Genomic DNA, 20741 nt, shown 5'->3' on the forward strand with positions numbered 1-20741 from the left:
AAAAGGAATTATTTGAAGATATGTTCCTACGAAATAATGAACAAACAAATCACAGAAAGAGAAAAACGGGGTAGAAAGTATTTGTAAACAAAGAAATAAAATTGTCTACAATGTGGTTGTAGATACAATGTACCGTCAATAAGTAATTCTTAAAATGGAGACACATAATATGAAAAATGGGTAACCTGAAATTAAAATTCTGATGATTTAGATAAAACACAGAAGATAAAGAAAGGAGGGAAGTGAGTGCTAAGGGAATTGTGTGGAGAGAGGCAGCTGCAGCATTCATCACAAAAAGCGTGAATATGTGTATTAATAAATTAATAGAAGTATAACCTTCCAACTGTTAAGGGAAAGGAAGGCATCAACTCTCTGAAGCCTGAAGAGAAGGAAAACCCCCAAAACAAGAAGAAAGCCATATACAGAAAACGCAGAACTGAAGACTTGGGAGGGACTAAACACACCAACAGTAACAATATATGTAAATGGGTTAAATCTCGGATTGGGTTTTTCAAAGTTCAGTGTGTAAACTGTTTGCAAGTTATGCCTAAAACAAAATACTCCAAAAAGGGATTTGGATTTCTAACTGAGCAAAGAGAAAATTGCTTTAAGTGAAAATCCAGGAAGGATTTAGTGGCAGCAAAAGCAAAATCAATCTAAGTAGATGTTTCCTTGTGAGACTTACGGGCTGGGCAGGGTGGGGTGAGGTGCACCTCTCACGGAGAGACGGGGAGAAAAGGAGACAGAGAGACCAAAGGTGAAAGCAAGAGGATCCCTGGCATGGATCCCTCCAGATGTGCTGACATCAAGAAGCACTGTGAGAGAGCATTCGGTACTTTGATTTTCTAGTAGAAGATGAACAGATATTAAGGAATGCACTTCTGGTAGCAGATGACTTTGTTTCTACCATGAGTTATTTTTGAAAGGATCCTAAAGCAAGTCACCACTCATGGCAGATTGCTTTCACTATCAGAAAACCCTTCCAAGGCTGTGAACAAGCCATGGCTGCTGCCTGCCTTAGAAGGCTGACCATGTTCAAGAAAGGCTGTTTTTAATGAATTCTGTGGTAGGGGGACACTAGCTGACTAGTAGCATCTTATAATCTGTGTCAAAACGAGTGCACTGTGCCAGGTGCTGTGCCAGGATAATTCCCCACACCAGCACTGAGGTCCACTCATTCCTGTAGCTGGTGATGCACTACACAAGCCCATCAGCTCCTCAGACCAAACCACCCAGGCAGAGATGCGGCACCAGGGCTCTGCTGGCATAAGTAGCATGATCTGGAGACCTTTTTGAAACCATGAAACCCAACTCCCTCTAATGGAAACCACCAATACACTTGGGCAAGCCCAGATCTACCCAGGCTGCTCCCACCAAGCAATGTTTAATTTCAAGAAGGTGGCTTAGGGGGCTGTGGGGATGAGTGTGGGCATTTGGATTCATGCACACGCTAGTTAGTTCTAAAGGATGACCATGCCCATGTGGACAGGCTCTGAGCCACACTGGAGACTCAGTGCTAATGGTAACTATGCATCCACGTCTTCAAGGCAGGGGTGAAGATCAGAACAGAGCCCGTGACTGAGGCCACCAGAAAGAGCCACAGGAAGATCCGGTCAAGAACTTGAGCCACAAATTTCCAGTCTTGCACTACCTGTAAGAGAGGAAAAGATGCCTTTTATTCATGATGCTGTGCAACTGCTCTGGACTCATTAAGAGATTTAAAAGAAGTAATGTTCGGATCTGCAGCACTCAGGTTTTCAAAATGCACCTCACTCATCACCTACAATACAGGCTCAGATTCTGTTCAGTGACTTTGCTGATCACATTCCCCAGAACAGTTTATAAGCCACGTGAGAGTGTAACACTCTTACCAATACTAAGGAAGTAAAATAGAATGGCAGAATTATTCATGCATTTGTAAGCATTATTGATCAAAATGAGAAAAGCCTGATTTTTACAGACATAAAAAAATAGCTTACCTCGATGCTTCTTGATATACATATAAAATTAATTAAATTTATAACCTTAAGAGTCTTTGTAACCAAATGTCCTGGGTCTTTTTCTCTACTCCACGTGGGGACACAGGCAGCTGCTACAGGGCAGAGTGACAGGCATTGCTGGGGCTATGGGAAACCATGGGAAGCAGGTAAGGGAGAGAGGAGAGTAAAGCTTCTGTCAAGAAGGGAAACGGAGGAGCATGACATCAGGTCTCGAGTGAGGTCAGAGCATATACAAGCCATAGGGCTGGGATGTCGAGGAGGGAAAGGCGAGTCTCATATTTTAAGGGAGAATAAATGTCCCATTTGTACCACAGAGGTATGATGGTTTTATATATGTTCAGTAGAAAGCTTTTCCTAGGGCTGAGGCCCTGCAGTGGGATCCTCTGGTGTGTGGCACTGTGTGCACCAAAGGTGAGACAGCCAGTGAGTCAGTGAAGTCCCAGGGAAACAGCTGTGACCACAGGCTGCTGGGTGGCTACATCCTGTGCAGGTTAGGGCAGCCAGTGCATTCTGACTCGTGGTATTTTCAATGTATGATGGGGTTTTGGGTGGTAACACTGTCATTAGTTAAGGAACATATGTGTCCAGGGACCTTGTAAAAGTGGAATAGAAGGGGCCTGATATGAAGGGCATGGCAGGTTCCTGCTTTGGAAGCTGCTGACATGGAATCAGACTGAATTCTGAGCTTAAAGAGGATTAAAAATAAAACCCCAGGGAGAAGCACACAAAGGAGGTAGTGTTCAAAGAGCCAATGTTAGGTCGCAGGATTACTGATGATTTTAATCTTGTTGCCTACGTTTTTATGAATTTTCCAAATTTCCTATGCAGATCATGTGTTATTTTTATAATTTAAAAAAATATTAAAAATCTTTGCATTGGTGTTTTTAAAAGATGTAAAGATCAAGATGAAATGTTTGTTGTATAGCAACACTTTTCTGTGATTTAAAAAAACCCCAAAAACGAAAGCAAAACTAAATTGAATGAAGAATGTGACAGATGATTAAGAAAGGGGTAACCTAGCTTCGGGAGAGGGGAGGTAAAATGTGAAGGGTGTCTCCCAAGCAGTTTCTTCATAAGGTTTTTTATGGGATCAGGCTATTAATTTTCATGAATTTTGGAGTAGAATGATTGAACACGGAAGTTGGTATAGAGACGTGACTTTTCCTAAATATATGACTTGCACACTCTGTGTACATTTTATATTCTGCCATTCATTACTCTCCATACTCTTCAAGGTAGGTTTCCAAAAAACAGGACAGGTTAAATAACTTGTCTCAAAGCTACACAGCAGAGGGGTGGGACCTGAGTCCAGGACTGTTTTGACTTTGAAATCTACACTTTTTCTTTTTTTTTGAGATGAGATCTTGCCTTGCCCAGGCTGGCTTCAAACTCCTAGCTTCAAGTGATTCTCCTGCCTCAGCTTCCTGAGTAGCTAAAACTACAGGTATGGGTCATTGGACCAGGTTCACACTTAAAAAAAATTAATTTATAAGCTAAGTAACCAGATCCCCTTCTCTCAGTAAAATATCAATAATAATAGAAAAGTTAACATTAATTTTCAAATTTGATTTTTCTGCTCTTTTACTTCTAAATACTGTGGAAGAAAATATCTATACTCCCATGAAGAATGAGAGATAAATTATTATAGACCAGGTTAACCAACTGATCAAGTACAATTGAAATACCTCAAACAGAATTGAAGAAGTATACAGAATAGCTCCGAGTCTGCAGTCGCTCCACTTTTGCTCATTATATTTTTGTGACTTTCTTGGTGAAAATTCATACTAACATCTCTGTTGTGTGTCCTGATTTGTTTTAAAATCAGTATGGATACAGATGAGGGCTGGTGATGTCACATTAAGCAATGACAGCATTTTGTTATAAATAAATGCCAAAATAGTAACCTTTTTCACCCTTGCCAGCGCCCTTTCCTTGAGTTCTAGCCACTCACCTGGCTGACGAACTGCTCTTTCTTCACATATCTCGAGATGTACCGAATGGACTCAGCAGCCTTTTCCAATAAAGCAACCAGAACCTTTTCTCCATTGCTAGTTTCTTTCTGTTTCTTTTTATCCAGAACTTTACCTTTCCCTATTGGCTCACCCTCGTCTTTGTCTGGGAAAGAATAACGATCCGCATGGTTTTTCATACAAAGTAACTGAGGAAGTTTTTGCAGAAATAGCCTCTTCACCCAGGGCACCATGGGGTGGCAGGTTGAGGAGGATCTGTGGTGGACATTAATTACGAAAACCGTAATGATAATTGACAGGGTAACAAAAATCATAATGAGCAGCAGGTACTCTCCGATGAGAGGAATGACTTTGGAAGAAGATGGGATTATTTCTTCAATCACTAAAAGAAAAACTGTCAGAGAAACCAAAACAGATGTTGACAATGAAAGTTTTTCTCCTTCATCAGAAGGTAAATAGAACACCAGAACTGTGAGAAAAGACAGCCCCAGGCAGGGGATTATCAGGAATAAAGTATAAAACAAAGGCAGGCGTCTCAAGACAAAAGAATAGGTAATAAACGGGTATGAATAGAAACCTTCTCTTCTGTTACCCTTCATCCCTTTCGCATTTAGTATTTCCCATTCTCCGTTATCAAAGAAGTCTTTTCTGTCAACATTTTCGTTTATCAAGATGAGGTCAACCATGGTACCATCGTAGGTCCAGGATCCAAACTTCATCGAGCAGTTCTGCCTGTCGAACGGGAAAAATGTGACATCCATGGTGCATGAACTCTTGTAGCTGGCGGGGGGAGTCCAGGTGACTGTCCCATTGGACTTCACTATAACCTTGGTCATCAGGGAGACTTCAAAGCGTCCATCGGCACTGCCACGAAAGGGGTTCCACTTTAGTGGTTAGCTGAGCATGCACCAGTGTACGGTGTTTCTCCTACCCACACTATTTGTGTTTTATAACTTTGCCCCTACAATGTCAAGCAACATTTTTAAAAGAACAAAATTATCTGTTGCTTAAAGTTGTATATTTCTCTTTAATTATTTTGCCAGGATTAGACTTTTCTATACCCAATATTTACCAGAATACTTCTTTTTTGTGAAACTTACTTTTCAAAGAGAACGATGTCAGGAAGCCAGAGAGATTCTGATGGGACTTTAATGGAACGAATTCCCCCATATTCATCAGGATTCCAGCGTAATTTGTGGTCTGTCCATTCCTGCATGAAATGAGTACAGTCATTTTATTCTGAAAATCGGTGTGACATCCTGGGCTCTTCAAGTTTCTGTTAATTAACTAATCCACTGTTATTTAAGAAAGAGAAACTCAGTCGGGTTAGACACGATAACTCTAGGAGTCAGGGCACCTGGCAGGGTAGAACTTGAGCCTTCCTGGTCTGCCATCCTGCCCAGCACAAGCCTTGCCCGTTTGTATTACCAAAATCACCATATCTGGCACAGTGAAGAGGCTCGGCAGCAAACGTCACAGATTCTTATCCACCCCCCACCCTGGGGACTGAACTCACCCCACTCCTAAGCTACATCCCCACCGCCCCACCACCTTGATTTTTTATTTCAAAATAGGATTTTACTAAGTTGCCCAGGCTGGCCTTGAACTTGTGAACTTTCTGCCTTAGCCACACAAGTAGCTGGGATTACTGTTAGACTCCCCCTCCTTCTGTGTTTCTCTTCTTAAGGAAGAAATCACTTTGCATGTTTTACAGGGGCTGGCAGACCCAGATTAAGAACCCCGACCAGGCACTGACCAGATTATGGCGGTCCCAGGGTAATGGCTGGATGACCCACTTATAGCAGAAGTGGACTTTAAAGTTTTAGATCCAACCTCTTAGGAAAGCTGACCTGAAAATAAAACTCTTCCATTAGACTGTCCTGCCTGAGGACAGAGGGGCAGCCATGTGGATGATGGCACATGACATCTTAGGCGTCAGGAGGATGTGCCCAGTGAGAGCTTCCTGAAGCCCAGGGATGCCAACTTTGTCATTAAAAATTCACAAGGCAGAAGATGGATGACTTTCACGGGGTGGTAAACACTGAAATATGCATGATGCCGAAAATAACGGAGGCGGGAATCCCAGAGGGGATATTTTCTATCTGAGACACTGGTTGTGGGACTTGATCATCGAGGGACAAGTTTTAAAGAGCACAAGCCTATAAAAAGCTACAATCTAAGGTATAAAAATGATTGCCTATGGAAAATCATGCATACAAACATTAACAGGTTAGAAACCAAACTAATAAAATATTTTTTGTGTGTTATTAGTGTTCACAAGCTTCTCTTTATTTTCTCCTCCTCTGTCCATTTTGGAGAGCAAATATAATTTTTTACCTAGGAATAATTTGTCTCCTGCTTAGGAAAGTCTTGCTGTCACCAGCAGCTCTGAATCTCAGAAATGCAAAATAAAACTCATTTTTTGTTTGCTTCACTTTGCTTACAATAAAATTCACTTTTTTGTGTACAGCTTCATATGTAAATAGTCGTGCCATCTCTCCCACCACTAAGATGCTTGTTTTAGACTGGTCACCTTACAAATCACTGATTTCTTTTCTGTTCCCATAAGTTTGCCTTTTCCAGGCATCCTGTAAATGTAGTCACTTGGCAGGGAGGCCATGGGTCCTGTCACTAGGCAGGCATGCTGCGTCTTGGGGCACCAAGTCTGTCTATTCACTGTTCAGGGGAGCCGAGCTCCAAGGGCCAACATGCCACAGTTCTTCATGGGCAGATAGCAGTAGGATGGCCAGGTAACAGAGCAGGTATGTGCTTAACTTTACACAAAATCTCCAGTTTTCTGGAATGGCTGAATCGTCCTCCATTCCTACTGGCAGTGTTGGAGAGCTCCAGTTCCTTTATTTTGTGTATTCTATGACACTTAATACTGTTCCATTTAAATTTTTACCTACACTAGAATAGATGTGACAAGGCCTCTCCTTGTAGCTTTTAATGTGCACGTTCCTGGTGACTGATAAGAAGCCAGGCGGGGCAGTGCAAGTCTATCATCAGGAGTCCGAGCCCAGCTTGTTAAATCTTTTACATATTCGTAGTTGCTTTTCTTGAGTTTCTACAACCTCTTTTATACATTGTGGATGAAAGCTCTTCGACAAACATTTCATTTACAAACATCTGCTCACAGTTGTCTTCCTTTTCACTCATTTCAGTGTCTTCTTTCACAAGACAGGAATTTTCAAAATTTATTTAATCAATTTTATGTTTCATGGATTTTGTCATGTGTAAAGAAGCTTTGCCTAACTCCATCTTCTCATGCGTTTTTCTCCTAAAAATATTGTAATTCTACAGTTGTACATACAGGTCTGATATGTGCTTTAGGTTAATTTTTAAAGGTACAAATATCTATTACATTTTCTTTTGCATATGTATGTTCAATTTTTCCTGCTTCTTTTATTGAAAAGCCCACACTTTATCCATTAAATTACCTTGCACATTGGTTAAAAATCAATCCATGATATATGTGCATGGTTCTATTTGGGGGCTCTGTTCTGTTTCATTGGTATGTCTGTCTGTCCGTCTTCTTCCCAACATCATACTGTCTTCATTAGCATAGCTTTAAGGTAAGTTTTAAAGCCAGATAGTGTATGTCTTCAAAATGTGTTGGCTCTTTTAGCTTCTTTATATTTCTACTTTTTTTTTTTTTGGTACCAGGGATCAAACTCAACACCCTGCATTTGTGAGGCAGGAGGTGGAACCACTGAACTAAATCACCAGTCCTCCACATATTTTTGTAATGAACTGGTTACTATAGACAAAAGAATCCTGCTGATATTTTAATTGTGATTTATTTGGATGCATAAATTAGGTTGGGGGAGAACTAGGATCATAATATTTAGTGTTCAATCCTGGAATAGCATTTATCTTTCCATTTATTCAAGTCTTCTCTTATTTTGTTTTGTAATTTTCAGCTTACAGACACTACACCTATTTAGTTAGATTTACACCAGAGTAGTTTACTGTTTTTTTTTATGCTATTGTAAATGGCACTTAAATTTTTAAAATAATTTCCAATTGTTCATTGCTAGTACATCTCCATTATGAGAACAAGGATAAACAGCGATAGTGAACATTCTTGCCTTGTTTCTGATCTTTGAGGGAAAGCATTTAGTTGTTCAGTATTATACTGTTTCGTTGCTGGGTTTTTTTTTATAATCCCTTTTTATTAGATTACAGAAAATTCTTTCTATTCCTAGCTTGCCAAGTTTTAAAAATCATGATTTAATGCCAAATTTTGTCAAAAGCTTCTTAGCAACTGCTGAGTTTTCTTCTTTAGTCTTTTCATATGATTTTTCTTCTTTATCATATGGTTATTCTTTGGTCTGTTAATATGATGGATTTCATTTTGGGTTTTTCCAATGGTGAGCCAAACCTGCATTCCTAGGATCAATCTCATACAGTCATGCTAGTTTACAGTTTTATATAAGCTTTATATTCCTTCCTTCCTCCCTCTTTCTTTGTTTCTTTCTCCCCCCTTTCTTTCTTTCTTTCTTTCTTTGTTTCTTTCTCCCCACCTTTCTTTCTTTCTTTCTTTCTTTCTTTCTTTCTTTCTTTCTTTCTTTCTTTCTTTCTTTCTTTCTTTCTTTCTTTCTTTCTTTCTTTCTTTCTTTCTTTCTTTCTTTCTTTCTTTCTTTCTTTCTTTCTTTCTTTCTTTTTCTTCTTTCTTTTGGTACCAGGATCAAACTCAGGTCCTAATGCTTTTGAGGCAGTTGGCAGCACCACTGAGCTAAAGCCCTGGTCCTTCAGCTTTTTGTTTTAATGAGACAAAAGTAGACAGGCCTCTGCCTCATGGAGGAGAGTATGTTGGCAAGGAGAGTGTGGTGCAGATGTTATTCCTGATCATCTCTGAGTGCAAATTAGAAGACAGCTCAGTTTCCTCCAGAGAAGGATGGAGCCAGTAAGACAGGTGGTATGTCCTTTATGCTTTCATTGCTACTAATATTTTAATAATCTTTTGTTCATTCTCATAATTTTCCACATGTCAGATATGTCTGAACTAATCATAAGAGAAGGAAAAATCCATATAGTTTCCTCTTAGCATTATAAAGTACTTTTCTGTGGAGGGTGATAAGGGAAGTACCTCAGTGGTAGAGCACTTGCCTTGTGTACAAGGCCCTGGGTTGCATCTCCAGCACCACAAAAAGGACATAAAGGAAAGAGCTAGGCTGGACACAATGTCACATGCCTGAAAACAGTGGGGAGCTCAGTGTCAGCTACTGAAAATATTTAATAATTCTTCAAATAAAACTATGGCATACCTTAAAAATATTCTTTTTATTACTGATCATGGTCGTGCTAAAGTAATTTTAAACCACCACTGCTTAATGATGGTTTACATCGTTGATAGTAATGATGTACTATACCAGTAAGGCATTGGCCCAAATGTTTCATATTCATCAATTTTCCCAGTAGTGTTTTGTGTTCCCTGTTAACTGTGGTGCAGACAGCTCACTGTTAGCCAGTATGGGAGCAGGATTGAACACCCCTGCCTATGGCTGCCTATGGCTGCCTGTGGCTGGGTCCAGAGGTGCCATGTACGCTGATCCCAATGTGCTCCCTGCAGGTGTGCAGCCTGGTGGCCAGATCCTGCACCCACTGACCTCTCTCCTTACTTTTAACTGTTGTGCACAGGCCTTGAGGGTCAGCTCTGGCGGGCACTGCTGGTGCCAATCACTATAAACCCTATGAACTGTTAACCAGGCTAAAACAGCATATTCCATTGTCTTCTACTGGAGAAACAAAACAAATACAATGAAACAGAAAACTATTTTGCCTTCATAGTAAAATACATGCTGAAAGGTGGGAGAATTATGCAAACGAGCACGTTACGCTGTGTCCAAGTTTTGGGGAAGTTCAGAAAACGAACTGTGGCAACAGGAGCCGTGAGCTGATCCCTTGGGCAAGACTGTGAAGGAAGTGACGTGTCCACTGATCTACCTAGAAAAAGGAACAAGTTGTATCGGGAAATAAGATAGACACATGCCGTGCAGCTGCCTGGGATCGCTTGTGCTGCTCTTAGCCCTCCTGGGCTCCAACATGAGGCAGCGCCTGAGACTTGACCGGCCTCCCAGGAACACAGGCAACCATGCCAGCACTGAGACAATGGGGCCTCCGGGGCGGGGGAAAGGGGCTGGCTGCTCTCTGAATGCAGGGGGAATTCTGAGATGAGGATGGAGTCACCCGGAGAGTACCAGGCCCGAGAAGGGCACTCCGGCACTGGGTTAGACTGCACATGAGCAGCCCTGGCCTCTTCAGACTGGGAGCCGGAGAACGCTCTCCCTCCTGGCTGAGGCTAGTCTGGGTCAGGTCTTCCTGTCACTTGCAGCTATCCTGGGAAGACTTTGAGTGGAATCCAGCACACAGTCCAGTAGGCACACAGCTGAGGACCAGGGAAAGAGCCAGCTCAGCGGGCGGCAGAGGTATGCTCACCTATAGCCTCTTTAATGTCACTGAGCACAGCTACTGAGCCCGGCCGAGCTCCATCTGGAGAAAGACTGCTGGAAATGAAGCCACGTACTTCCTGGGACCAGTATCATTCCTCTCCTGGCACAGCAGCTCTTCTCCTGCACACAGCTCTGCGCCGTAAAGGAGGGAGAGCCTGAAACCCTCAGCTTCTTGCCTTATTGCAGACTGCAGCAAACACATGCCGGTTTTATGAATTGTTCTAAGGAGGGCCGGGTATTTGGCTCAGTGGTTCCACCGCCTACTTTGCAAGGGCAAGGGCCTGAGAACAGCAGGATTCATGGCTGTAGCCAGAGATAATAACACACAGGTAACGGTGATGGGACTCTGGGTTTATGAGGCATCGGTTCATTCATTCAAGGAATATGCAAAGCCCAACTGAGCACAGACTCCTCGCATGGACTGCTAAGCTGGGGCTGACTCAGACCACAAACAAGTGAACCGGCAAAGAGCACCCACTTCTGGTGACTGACAGGTGCTGCCGAGGAGAGTCTGGCCGAATGCTACAGAACATTCTAGAGAGGAAGGTGATTCTTTTGTGGTGGTGGTGGTGGTCCTAAGGATTTTTAACCCAAGTTTTTCACACTGAACTACACCCCCACCCTCTCTTTTCTTTCTCTCCCTACCACCCCTTTGAGATAGGGGCTCACTTAGTTGACCAGCCTGGCCTTGAACTTCCAGCTGATTCTCTTGCCTCAGCCCCTCAAGTGGGCACCACTGCGCCTACTTTCAAGTCCTCGAAGGTGCAGAGGGACTTTCTGTTCATATATCTGTTCTCCCTGAGGCCCTGGCCACACCTGGAAATTAACCTTCTGTTTCTCCCTCCCCAGAGAAAGAGATTAGCAATAATATCCCATGTTTGTGGGGCTCACTCCACCAAGACCTTCAAAGCTCTCTACAAACATCTGCTGCAGGCTGAAGACGCTCCCAGCTGAGTCATGTTTTTTCAGGAGGAAGGAGAGCCAGGATACACCTGAGCCAAATATCAGAGTTAATCTGTGACTCGGAAGAAAAGTGGAAAAATGCTTCAAGTCTAAGTTTCTTATTTTGGAAAAGTACAATTTCAAATCCATATCCCCTTAAAATTGTCTTTTGTTCTTACATATATTATCTGAGCAATCTCTCATAAATGTCAAAACCACAAGGCATTTTTACTACAAATTCCTCAACTGTCCTTCCTTTAATAATAAGACCAAGGGATAACGAGCACATTAAATTATGCGCTGCATAACCCCATTTTGGTGGATGACAGACAGATATGGGATTCTGGTCCCACAGATTATAATGACACTGAAAAACTCCTCCTGCCTGGTGATGTGATAGCCTTGGTGACATCGTAGCACAGCACATTGCTCACATGTTTGCTGTGAGGCTGTTAAACACGCTGGGCAGCTAGTCACAGGGAGACACGCATGTGTAATTCCGCGGTGTGTATGACAGCCTGGTAACGACCAACAGCGGTGCTGCTGGGTCTGCATGTCCCACATGCTGCACTTTTACACTGCTTTAGAGCATGTGTATTTAGCTGTGAGCACCCTCAGGCAGGCCCTCCAGGAGGGCTCTTCAGGGGCTTGTGCGTAGGTTACTCCTGAGGCTCTCACAGGACCAACGTGAGGGGAAACACGGTGCTGTTGATGCCTGACCTGTTTAGGCCTCAGCTATTGCGTGTGTTTGCGTTGTAGTTTTTGTTTTGTTTTACAATGCTGGGGATGGAACCAAAGTTTCAGTGCTGCCAAGCAAGAGTTTTTAAAGTAGTCAAACGTATTTTTAACGGAAAAAATTTTATAGAATAAGGATATGAATTATTTTTTGTACATTTATACAATGAATTTGTATTTTAAGCTAATTGCTGTTCCACAAGAGTGAAAAAGCTAAAATAAATGTAAGAGTCTACAGCCAGGCTTGGTGGTGCACACCTGTGATCCCAGCACTCAGGAGGGTGAGGCAGGAGGATTGCTGAGTTTGAGGCCAGCCTAGATTATATAGTGAGACTCCGTCTCAAAAAGCCAAAAATAAAAAATAAATAAATTTAAAAGTTTAGAAAGCAAAAGTTTATAGTAAGCTAATTTATTAATGAGGAAAGAACTTTTAAAAATGAATTTAGCACAAGCCAAGTGTCCAGCATTCACAAAGTCTATGGCAGTGGACAGGGATGCCTGAGTGCGCACAGTCACTCCCACTCCCTCTCAGGCTCACCCAGGCAACCTCCAGACCCGCACCTGGGCTGCACGGAACCCTGCATGGTGGGCTGTGGTTTATCTATTCTGGTGTGTTTTTATCGCACCCTGTCTATGCTTAGATGAAAAGCCATCGCAGTACAGACCCCTGGAGGGGTTGGCACATAGAAAGCTGCACAGGTCAGAGCTGAGGACCATCAGCTCGTGGGTGATTCACCCAGGGAGCCCTGTCAGGTAACACCATGTGACTGCCTTCCGGGCCTTCTGAGATACACACCCTGGAGCTCTTCCGTTAGATTAAATGTGGGAGACTCCACGTCAAATCAATGTTGATTCATGTTCATCTTAAGGGCAGTAACCCAATATATTACATGCTTTATATTCCCATTAAACCCATGACTTGTTAAGACTGAGAAAAGTGATTTGTCATTAAGGATGAAAAAGCTTACGAAGTTGGCAATAGGACGTGAACCTTACTGGGCCAGTCACATGGTCTCACTCAGCCTCCCACCCACGCTGCACTGAGGTTCTCTTCTTTTTTTTTTTTTTTTTTTTTTATTGTGTTTATTGGTACAATCTAGGTATACAATACAGTTACATTCATTACTGGGAGAGGTTCACTTCTGATTTGTGATGGAGAGACCCGGGGTCAGATGCGGAAGGGCACCTAGGCTTATGGAGCAGGCCTTTGGGACCACACTGGACTCTTACGTGGGGTAATTTGAGGAGACCGAGAAGGAAGGAGAATAAGACGGCAGTGGGTTCCTGGACCTCAACGTGCCATTCTCAGGTGTGAACAGTAGGCTTCTGGGGAGAGCACTAGACCTTTAAGGCCAGTTTGACTCTCCCATTGGTGGTTTTTCTTATTTCTTTTCAATAACCAGCTGCAAGGCTCTATCTAAGTAGGACTTCACTGTGTTTGTTAAACTTTTGCTTGATCTAAAACAGAAATCAGTTTTTGGAGAACTATTACCAGTTGAAGTTGCTGGCCTTGGCGGTTCTCCTGGCAGCTATGTTTTCCTCGATAGCTGTGGGGACAAGAGAGCCAACTCTGTCTTGGCCACAGGACGCTGGGCCACTGAGTGTCCTTACTATCCCCCTACTGCTAATTTGCAACCCTGCCTGGCTCAGGGCTCGGCACAACACACAGCTCAGAGCAGGCATCCCATGAATGCTCACTGGGCATGGCGGATCCATTGCCGCACTGATGTGAGACCATCGGAGCAAAGGGACCTGCCCTTGTGCCACTAGAAAAAAGGTTGGTTCCATTTTCTATTTCTTTATTAAGGCCCTTCTGATGCACTTTTCCTGATCTTGAACATGAGGGGCTAGGACATTAAGTCCTTTCTCATGAGTGTTAGCAAGTCAGTGTTAACAACATATTTCTGGTTTATAGTGTTTTGGTTACTCACTGGAAGATGAGTAAGGCGAATGAGGTTGCAAAATAAAATCAATGAAATAAAAATAGCTCCATGTGGAAGTCTTTCTCTAGATGTCATTAGATTTATGCTTTATAAAGGTTTTTGGTTGAGAGTGTGGGAGCCAAGTTTTCTGATCGAGGTGGTCTCCCTCTTTGCTCTTTGCTCAAAATAACAAGACCAAGTTTTCTGGGCAAAGGGCTATAATAACTTCCTCCCTGTTTTTCTGTTCCTCTTTTTCTAACCCAAGAATGAACTTATCTCCTCCCTGATAGTTGCTTAGTTAGAGATATTACATGTTTTGCTGAGAATAAAGAGTTTGCCTAATTGTGCAATCATAGAGGGTGTTCTTTGGAAAACAAAGAACATAGTGCTCCCCGCTGATCTCCTCGTGGGTATTAGGTATTTCCTGTTCCCATCCTCCTATTCCCGTAAGCATGCCAGTAATAATCATTAGTAATCATTGAAAAGTTAAAAATAGCACCAATAAAAAGAGAAAGCCTCCCCACCCCCATATAATCAAGCCTGGAAAGTGGGTCGGGGACTTCAGTTGGAAGCCACTGTGACGGTGCCACTGGAGGTCCAGGCTCAAGTTTGCCGGCCTGAGCCTGCAATAAACTCCTCGTGATTACATCGGACTCGACTCCCTGGTGGTCTGTGGGGATAGCGCAAGCTGGGCACGAGAGGATAGGAAAGGAACGCCTGCGTGCGCCGGAGGAGAGCTGCAGAACGGAGGACAGGAGGGGGAAGTAAAACAAAAGCGCAGCCAGACGAAAAGGCCCAAGCACGTCCGTGTTTGCCCTCTGCAAAACAGCGGTCAGTGTAGAGAGGTAGAATCGGACTCCCCATGCGGGCGCAGGCCAGAGTACCGGTTAGTGAGCAGAGGGACGTGAAGGAAGATGCGGGATTGGGATTTTCTGTCTTCGTTCTGATTGCAGTACTCTAGGATGAATGGACAGCTTGATCAGGCGTGAGAACTTCGGAGAGTCACGTTAGTTACGGGGAGTATGCCTTGGATGGTTCACAGCTTCTATCCTGTTTGGTTTGCGGAACTTCCGTTTGTCCGTAAGATCCAAATCAAACATCTCCTCTGTGGAGTGTCCCTGACTTTCTCCCCATCTCTGCCACTTTCTGTTACTACAGGACTTCTATGTACTTCTGCTTTACATGTGGAGATTCATTTTTATATAACAAATACTTTGTCCTCTCCTTGAAAGGACAAATGTGACTTTATCTCCCACACCTAGGGTCTGGCGAAGTGCTGGCATGGAGCAGGCTCTCAGTGGATCCCGCTGAGTGAGTGGAAGGTGGGGTGAACACAGCTTCATTCTCTGCTGCACACTCTCTGTTCCTGTTCCCAGAAGCCTCGAAGACCAGGCTTGGGAAAGGGACTCCCCAGGGGCAGGGCCGAGAGGAGAAAAGGTCCCCTCTGTCAGCTCCCTGCAGTCTAGGACCAGGAGACTGAATCAAATACGTTTGATTCAGCGTGAGTCACCACAAGCCTCCAGTCCTTGGGGCTAGAAGAGAAAGAGGACACGATAACAGGAGCTGGGAGCTGGGAGAGTCGGAAGAGCTTATGCCATGATCGCTTACCATAGTGCTCAGTAAGTCTGAAGGATTATTATTAGCTGCTTTGGAGTTACAACTTCTGAAAAACTCCAGTGATAGCTTTTCTTTCTTTCTTTTGGTTTGATTTTTTGAGGCAGGGTCTCACTATGTAGCTGAGACTGACCTGGAATCACTATGTAGCCCAGGGTGGTCTCGAACTCACAGTGATCCTCCTGCCTCAGCCTCCCGAGTGCTGGGATTACAGGTGTGTGCCACCACGCCCAGCTAGTGATAGTTTTTCTTAAACTATCAGTTTTCATTTTTTTCTTTTCCTCCCTCTCTTCCTCACTTTCTTTTTTCCTTTCTTGGGAGGCTGGAAATCAAACCCAGGGTCTCACACTTGCTAGACAAGCACTCTCCCACTGAGCTACAGTCTCGCTCTCCATACCTTTCGTTTTAGCCTTCACCCTTTTTTATTCTTTTAGCTTTAAGAAGGTGAAAATTAAAAGTGAAAGGGGTCTCGAGCCCCCTTTGGGCGCCCCCTCCCAATCAGGTCACTCACGCACCGAGAGGTCCGGCAGGAGATCTTTATTGAAGGGAGTCTCGCGCGGTACACATTGGAGAACTATTACCAGTTGAAGTTGCTGGCCTTGGCGGTTCTCCTGGCAGCTATGTTTTCCTCGATAGCTGTGGGGACAAGAGAGCCAACTCTGTCTTGGCCACAGGACGCTGGGCCACTGAGTGTCCTTACTATCCCCCTACTGCTAATTTGCAACCCTGCCTGGCTCAGGGCTCGGCACAACACACAGCTCAGAGCAGGCATCCCATGAATGCTCACTGGGCATGGCGGATCCATTGCCGCACTGATGTGAGACCATCGGAGCAAAGGGACCTGCCCTTGTGCCACTAGAAAAAAGGTTGGTTCCATTTTCTATTTCTTTATTAAGGCCCTTCTGATGCACTTTTCCTGATCTTGAACATGAGGGGCTAGGACATTAAGTCCTTTCTCATGAGTGTTAGCAAGTCAGTGTTAACAACATATTTCTGGTTTATAGTGTTTTGGTTACTCACTGGAAGATGAGTAAGGCGAATGAGGTTGCAAAATAAAATCAATGAAATAAAAATAGCTCCATGTGGAAGTCTTTCTCTAGATGTCATTAGATTTATGCTTTATAAAGGTTTTTGGTTGAGAGTGTGGGAGCCAAGTTTTCTGATCGAGGTGGTCTCCCTCTTTGCTCTTTGCTCAAAATAACAAGACCAAGTTTTCTGGGCAAAGGGCTATAATAACTTCCTCCCTGTTTTTCTGTTCCTCTTTTTCTAACCCAAGAATGAACTTATCTCCTCCCTGATAGTTGCTTAGTTAGAGATATTACATGTTTTGCTGAGAATAAAGAGTTTGCCTAATTGTGCAATCATAGAGGGTGTTCTTTGGAAAACAAAGAACATAGTGCTCCCCGCTGATCTCCTCGTGGGTATTAGGTATTTCCTGTTCCCATCCTCCTATTCCCGTAAGCATGCCAGTAATAATCATTAGTAATCATTGAAAAGTTAAAAATAGCACCAATAAAAAGAGAAAGCCTCCCCACCCCCATATAATCAAGCCTGGAAAGTGGGTCGGGGACTTCAGTTGGAAGCCACTGTGACGGTGCCACTGGAGGTCCAGGCTCAAGTTTGCCGGCCTGAGCCTGCAATAAACTCCTCGTGATTACATCGGACTCGACTCCCTGGTGGTCTGTGGGGATAGCGCAAGCTGGGCACGAGAGGATAGGAAAGGAACGCCTGCGTGCGCCGGAGGAGAGCTGCAGAACGGAGGACAGGAGGGGGAAGTAAAACAAAAGCGCAGCCAGACGAAAAGGCCCAAGCACGTCCGTGTTTGCCCTCTGCAAAACAGCGGTCAGTGTAGAGAGGTAGAATCGGACTCCCCATGCGGGCGCAGGCCAGAGTACCGGTTAGTGAGCAGAGGGACGTGAAGGAAGATGCGGGATTGGGATTTTCTGTCTTCGTTCTGATTGCAGTACTCTAGGATGAATGGACAGCTTGATCAGGCGTGAGAACTTCGGAGAGTCACGTTAGTTACGGGGAGTATGCCTTGGATGGTTCACAGCTTCTATCCTGTTTGGTTTGCGGAACTTCCGTTTGTCCGTAAGATCCAAATCAAACATCTCCTCTGTGGAGTGTCCCTGACTTTCTCCCCATCTCTGCCACTTTCTGTTACTACAGGACTTCTATGTACTTCTGCTTTACATGTGGAGATTCATTTTTATATAACAAATACTTTGTCCTCTCCTTGAAAGGACAAATGTGACTTTATCTCCCACACCTAGGGTCTGGCGAAGTGCTGGCATGGAGCAGGCTCTCAGTGGATCCCGCTGAGTGAGTGGAAGGTGGGGTGAACACAGCTTCATTCTCTGCTGCACACTCTCTGTTCCTGTTCCCAGAAGCCTCGAAGACCAGGCTTGGGAAAGGGACTCCCCAGGGGCAGGGCCGAGAGGAGAAAAGGTCCCCTCTGTCAGCTCCCTGCAGTCTAGGACCAGGAGACTGAATCAAATACGTTTGATTCAGCGTGAGTCACCACAAGCCTCCAGTCCTTGGGGCTAGAAGAGAAAGAGGACACGATAACAGGAGCTGGGAGCTGGGAGAGTCGGAAGAGCTTATGCCATGATCGCTTACCATAGTGCTCAGTAAGTCTGAAGGATTATTATTAGCTGCTTTGGAGTTACAACTTCTGAAAAACTCCAGTGATAGCTTTTCTTTCTTTCTTTTGGTTTGATTTTTTGAGGCAGGGTCTCACTATGTAGCTGAGACTGACCTGGAATCACTATGTAGCCCAGGGTGGTCTCGAACTCACAGTGATCCTCCTGCCTCAGCCTCCCGAGTGCTGGGATTACAGGTGTGTGCCACCACGCCCAGCTAGTGATAGTTTTTCTTAAACTATCAGTTTTCATTTTTTTCTTTTCCTCCCTCTCTTCCTCACTTTCTTTTTTCCTTTCTTGGGAGGCTGGAAATCAAACCCAGGGTCTCACACTTGCTAGACAAGCACTCTCCCACTGAGCTACAGTCTCGCTCTCCATACCTTTCGTTTTAGCCTTCACCCTTTTTTATTCTTTTAGCTTTAAGAAGGTGAAAATTAAAAGTGAAAGGGGTCTCGAGCCCCCTTTGGGCGCCCCCTCCCAATCAGGTCACTCACGCACCGAGAGGTCCGGCAGGAGATCTTTATTGAAGGGAGTCAGGCGAGGTACAAAGGCCGGGAGGCGAAGAAAAGGAGGCGGGATGCCAAGGGAAGGAGTGTTGGCTCATTTGTAGGGTCTTGGGTGGGAGTTTTGCAATTTTAGGGGAATTAGCTGTTTTTTAACCTATTGCAGGCCACATTGCCTTATAAGGTCTTAGTCCTGCAGAAGTCCCTTATCAGATGTTGGCGTCATTTCTGGGAAGAATTCAACTGGGAGGGGGGGAAACGAAACTTAAATTGGGAAAACGAAACTTAAATTAGGAAGAACCCGGAAGTCAGATATAAAATGGAGGAGTTTAGAGTAACATGTACAATTTCCTAACAAAAAGTATAAGAGAGACCTGAAGGTCAAGTCCAAGAGGCTGCAGGCGCAGCAGCCTTCTCTCTGTGGCACCGCTCCACCGAGCCTCTTCCTCACTGACCCCGCTGTTTGCAGCACAGCCCAGTCCTCACTGGCATTTGTCAGCTATTTAGAAAGAGATCTTCGTATTAGGGAAGTGGCTGGGTGTGGCAGAAAGGGCCTTTGCAGGGCTTAGGAAACCTAGGTATCAGCCAGGGGAGTCCCAGGCTTCCTGGTAAATGCAGGCAGTGGTGGCCCCCTTTTCCAGCTCAGGTGCTTGACTGGCAGCCTTAAACAGGGCCGAGACAGGATGAACTCTGCAAATTAAACACATCTAAAGCCCACTGTTCTCATTGCTTACATTGAATGGGAGTTTAAGTCAGCCAAGGGTCAACTTGATCCTCTGCAACGGCTTCTCTTATCCTCTTTGGGGTGAGAGATTTGAGGATTTTAGTCCTGACCTGATGAGGTTCTCCAGGCTGTTGTGATCTTGCAGTGTAACTTTGCTGGGAGTCACTCTTGAAACTGTAGCTAAAGCCTGAGTAGCCATGGCTTCCAGCTTGTTGTGCCTAAGCTTATTCTCTGTGGCTGAAATGATTTCTTGTTTTCAAAACTGCAAGAAAAGTGAAAAACACCCACTATCTCTTTTTTTTTTTTTTTTTCCGGGAATCAAACTCAAGACCTTGCGTTTGCGAGGCAGGTGGTGGAACCACTGAGCCAAACCCCTGGCCCACCCACTATCTCAGTATTAAAGTTCATAGTCCCCGCAGAGAGAAATTTCAAGAAGGAAGTTAAGAGCTTAATCTCAATGAGTGACTGGGAAGGAGGTCTGTGGGAAGATGGAAGTTTGCTTTGTTTTTGTTGGTTCTGGGGATCTATATCCCCATGCTTTTTTATATTTTACTTTTAGACTGGGTTTTTCTAAGTTGCTAAGTTTGCCTGGGCTGGGCTTGGACTTGAGAGCCTCCTGTCTCAGCCTTCTAGAGTGCTGGAATTACTGGTGAATGCCACCATTCCTGACTCAAAGGTTTTATTGTTTTCTTGTTTGTTCTGTTTTTGTTAACTTCCTAAACCTGTTAACACTTTAAGACAAAATCCTAGATTTTTCTCTCCCCTGTTAGCTCAAATATAGGAGATCATCTTTATAAACTCAAAGAACTCTAAATTCCACAGCCTCTAAATTGCAAAAGCCTGATAGCCCATCAACTGAGGAATGAGATGGGTTTACAATAACATATGTTTATTTAAATTGTATTTTTATATATAAATTCCCAGCTCAGTGTTTTTCCCTAAATATTTTTATTTGCAAGTCAAATAGTGTACAGGTTCATTTCACAACTTGCTAACATGTCTACCAAGAGGGAGAGGAGTTAGTACAATTTATAACATTTTTCTAATTCTGATTCATGTTTCAGGTGGGGGAAATTTAATGACACTGAAGGAAGTTTAGGGAATGGTCTCGGTTTCTTTTATCCATTGCTCCTTACAAACCATTAACAGATACAACTGAACAATGTTTCTAGAGTCTCAGTAGATGAGTAATGCATTTCAGTATAAGCGAGTGAGAAGTATCACATCTGTTTGA

At 43.9% G+C, this 20741-nt stretch overlaps 1 protein-coding gene across 2 annotated transcripts in view; it reads right to left on the reverse strand.

Annotated features, from left to right (window-relative positions):
* Positions 1 to 546: 546 nt before the first annotated feature.
* The window catches only part of Chrnb3 (cholinergic receptor nicotinic beta 3 subunit), a 30090-nt gene continuing 9895 nt past the window's right edge, over positions 547 to 20741 (reverse strand). The window contains exons 1-4 of one of the 2 annotated variants that reach the window (XM_033765343.1): positions 18779 to 18877; positions 5071 to 5180; positions 3952 to 4834; positions 547 to 1651 (exon numbers count right to left, since the gene is read on the reverse strand). In XM_033765343.1, coding sequence (XP_033621234.1) covers positions 1517 to 1651; positions 3952 to 4806 — 990 coding nt within the window. In that variant the 5' untranslated portion in view covers positions 4807 to 4834; positions 5071 to 5180; positions 18779 to 18877 and the 3' untranslated portion in view covers positions 547 to 1516. Of the gene's footprint in view, positions 1652 to 3951; positions 4835 to 5070; positions 5181 to 18778; positions 18878 to 20741 lie in introns of those variants that run through there. The other variant, XM_010617074.2, reaches the window with a different exon arrangement.

The sequence above is a fragment of the Fukomys damarensis genome, unplaced genomic scaffold (genome assembly GCF_012274545.1).
Source record: "Fukomys damarensis isolate Sample0158 unplaced genomic scaffold, DMR_v1.0_HiC HiC_scaffold_18, whole genome shotgun sequence".
NCBI classification, from domain to species: Eukaryota; Metazoa; Chordata; class Mammalia; order Rodentia; family Bathyergidae; genus Fukomys; species Fukomys damarensis.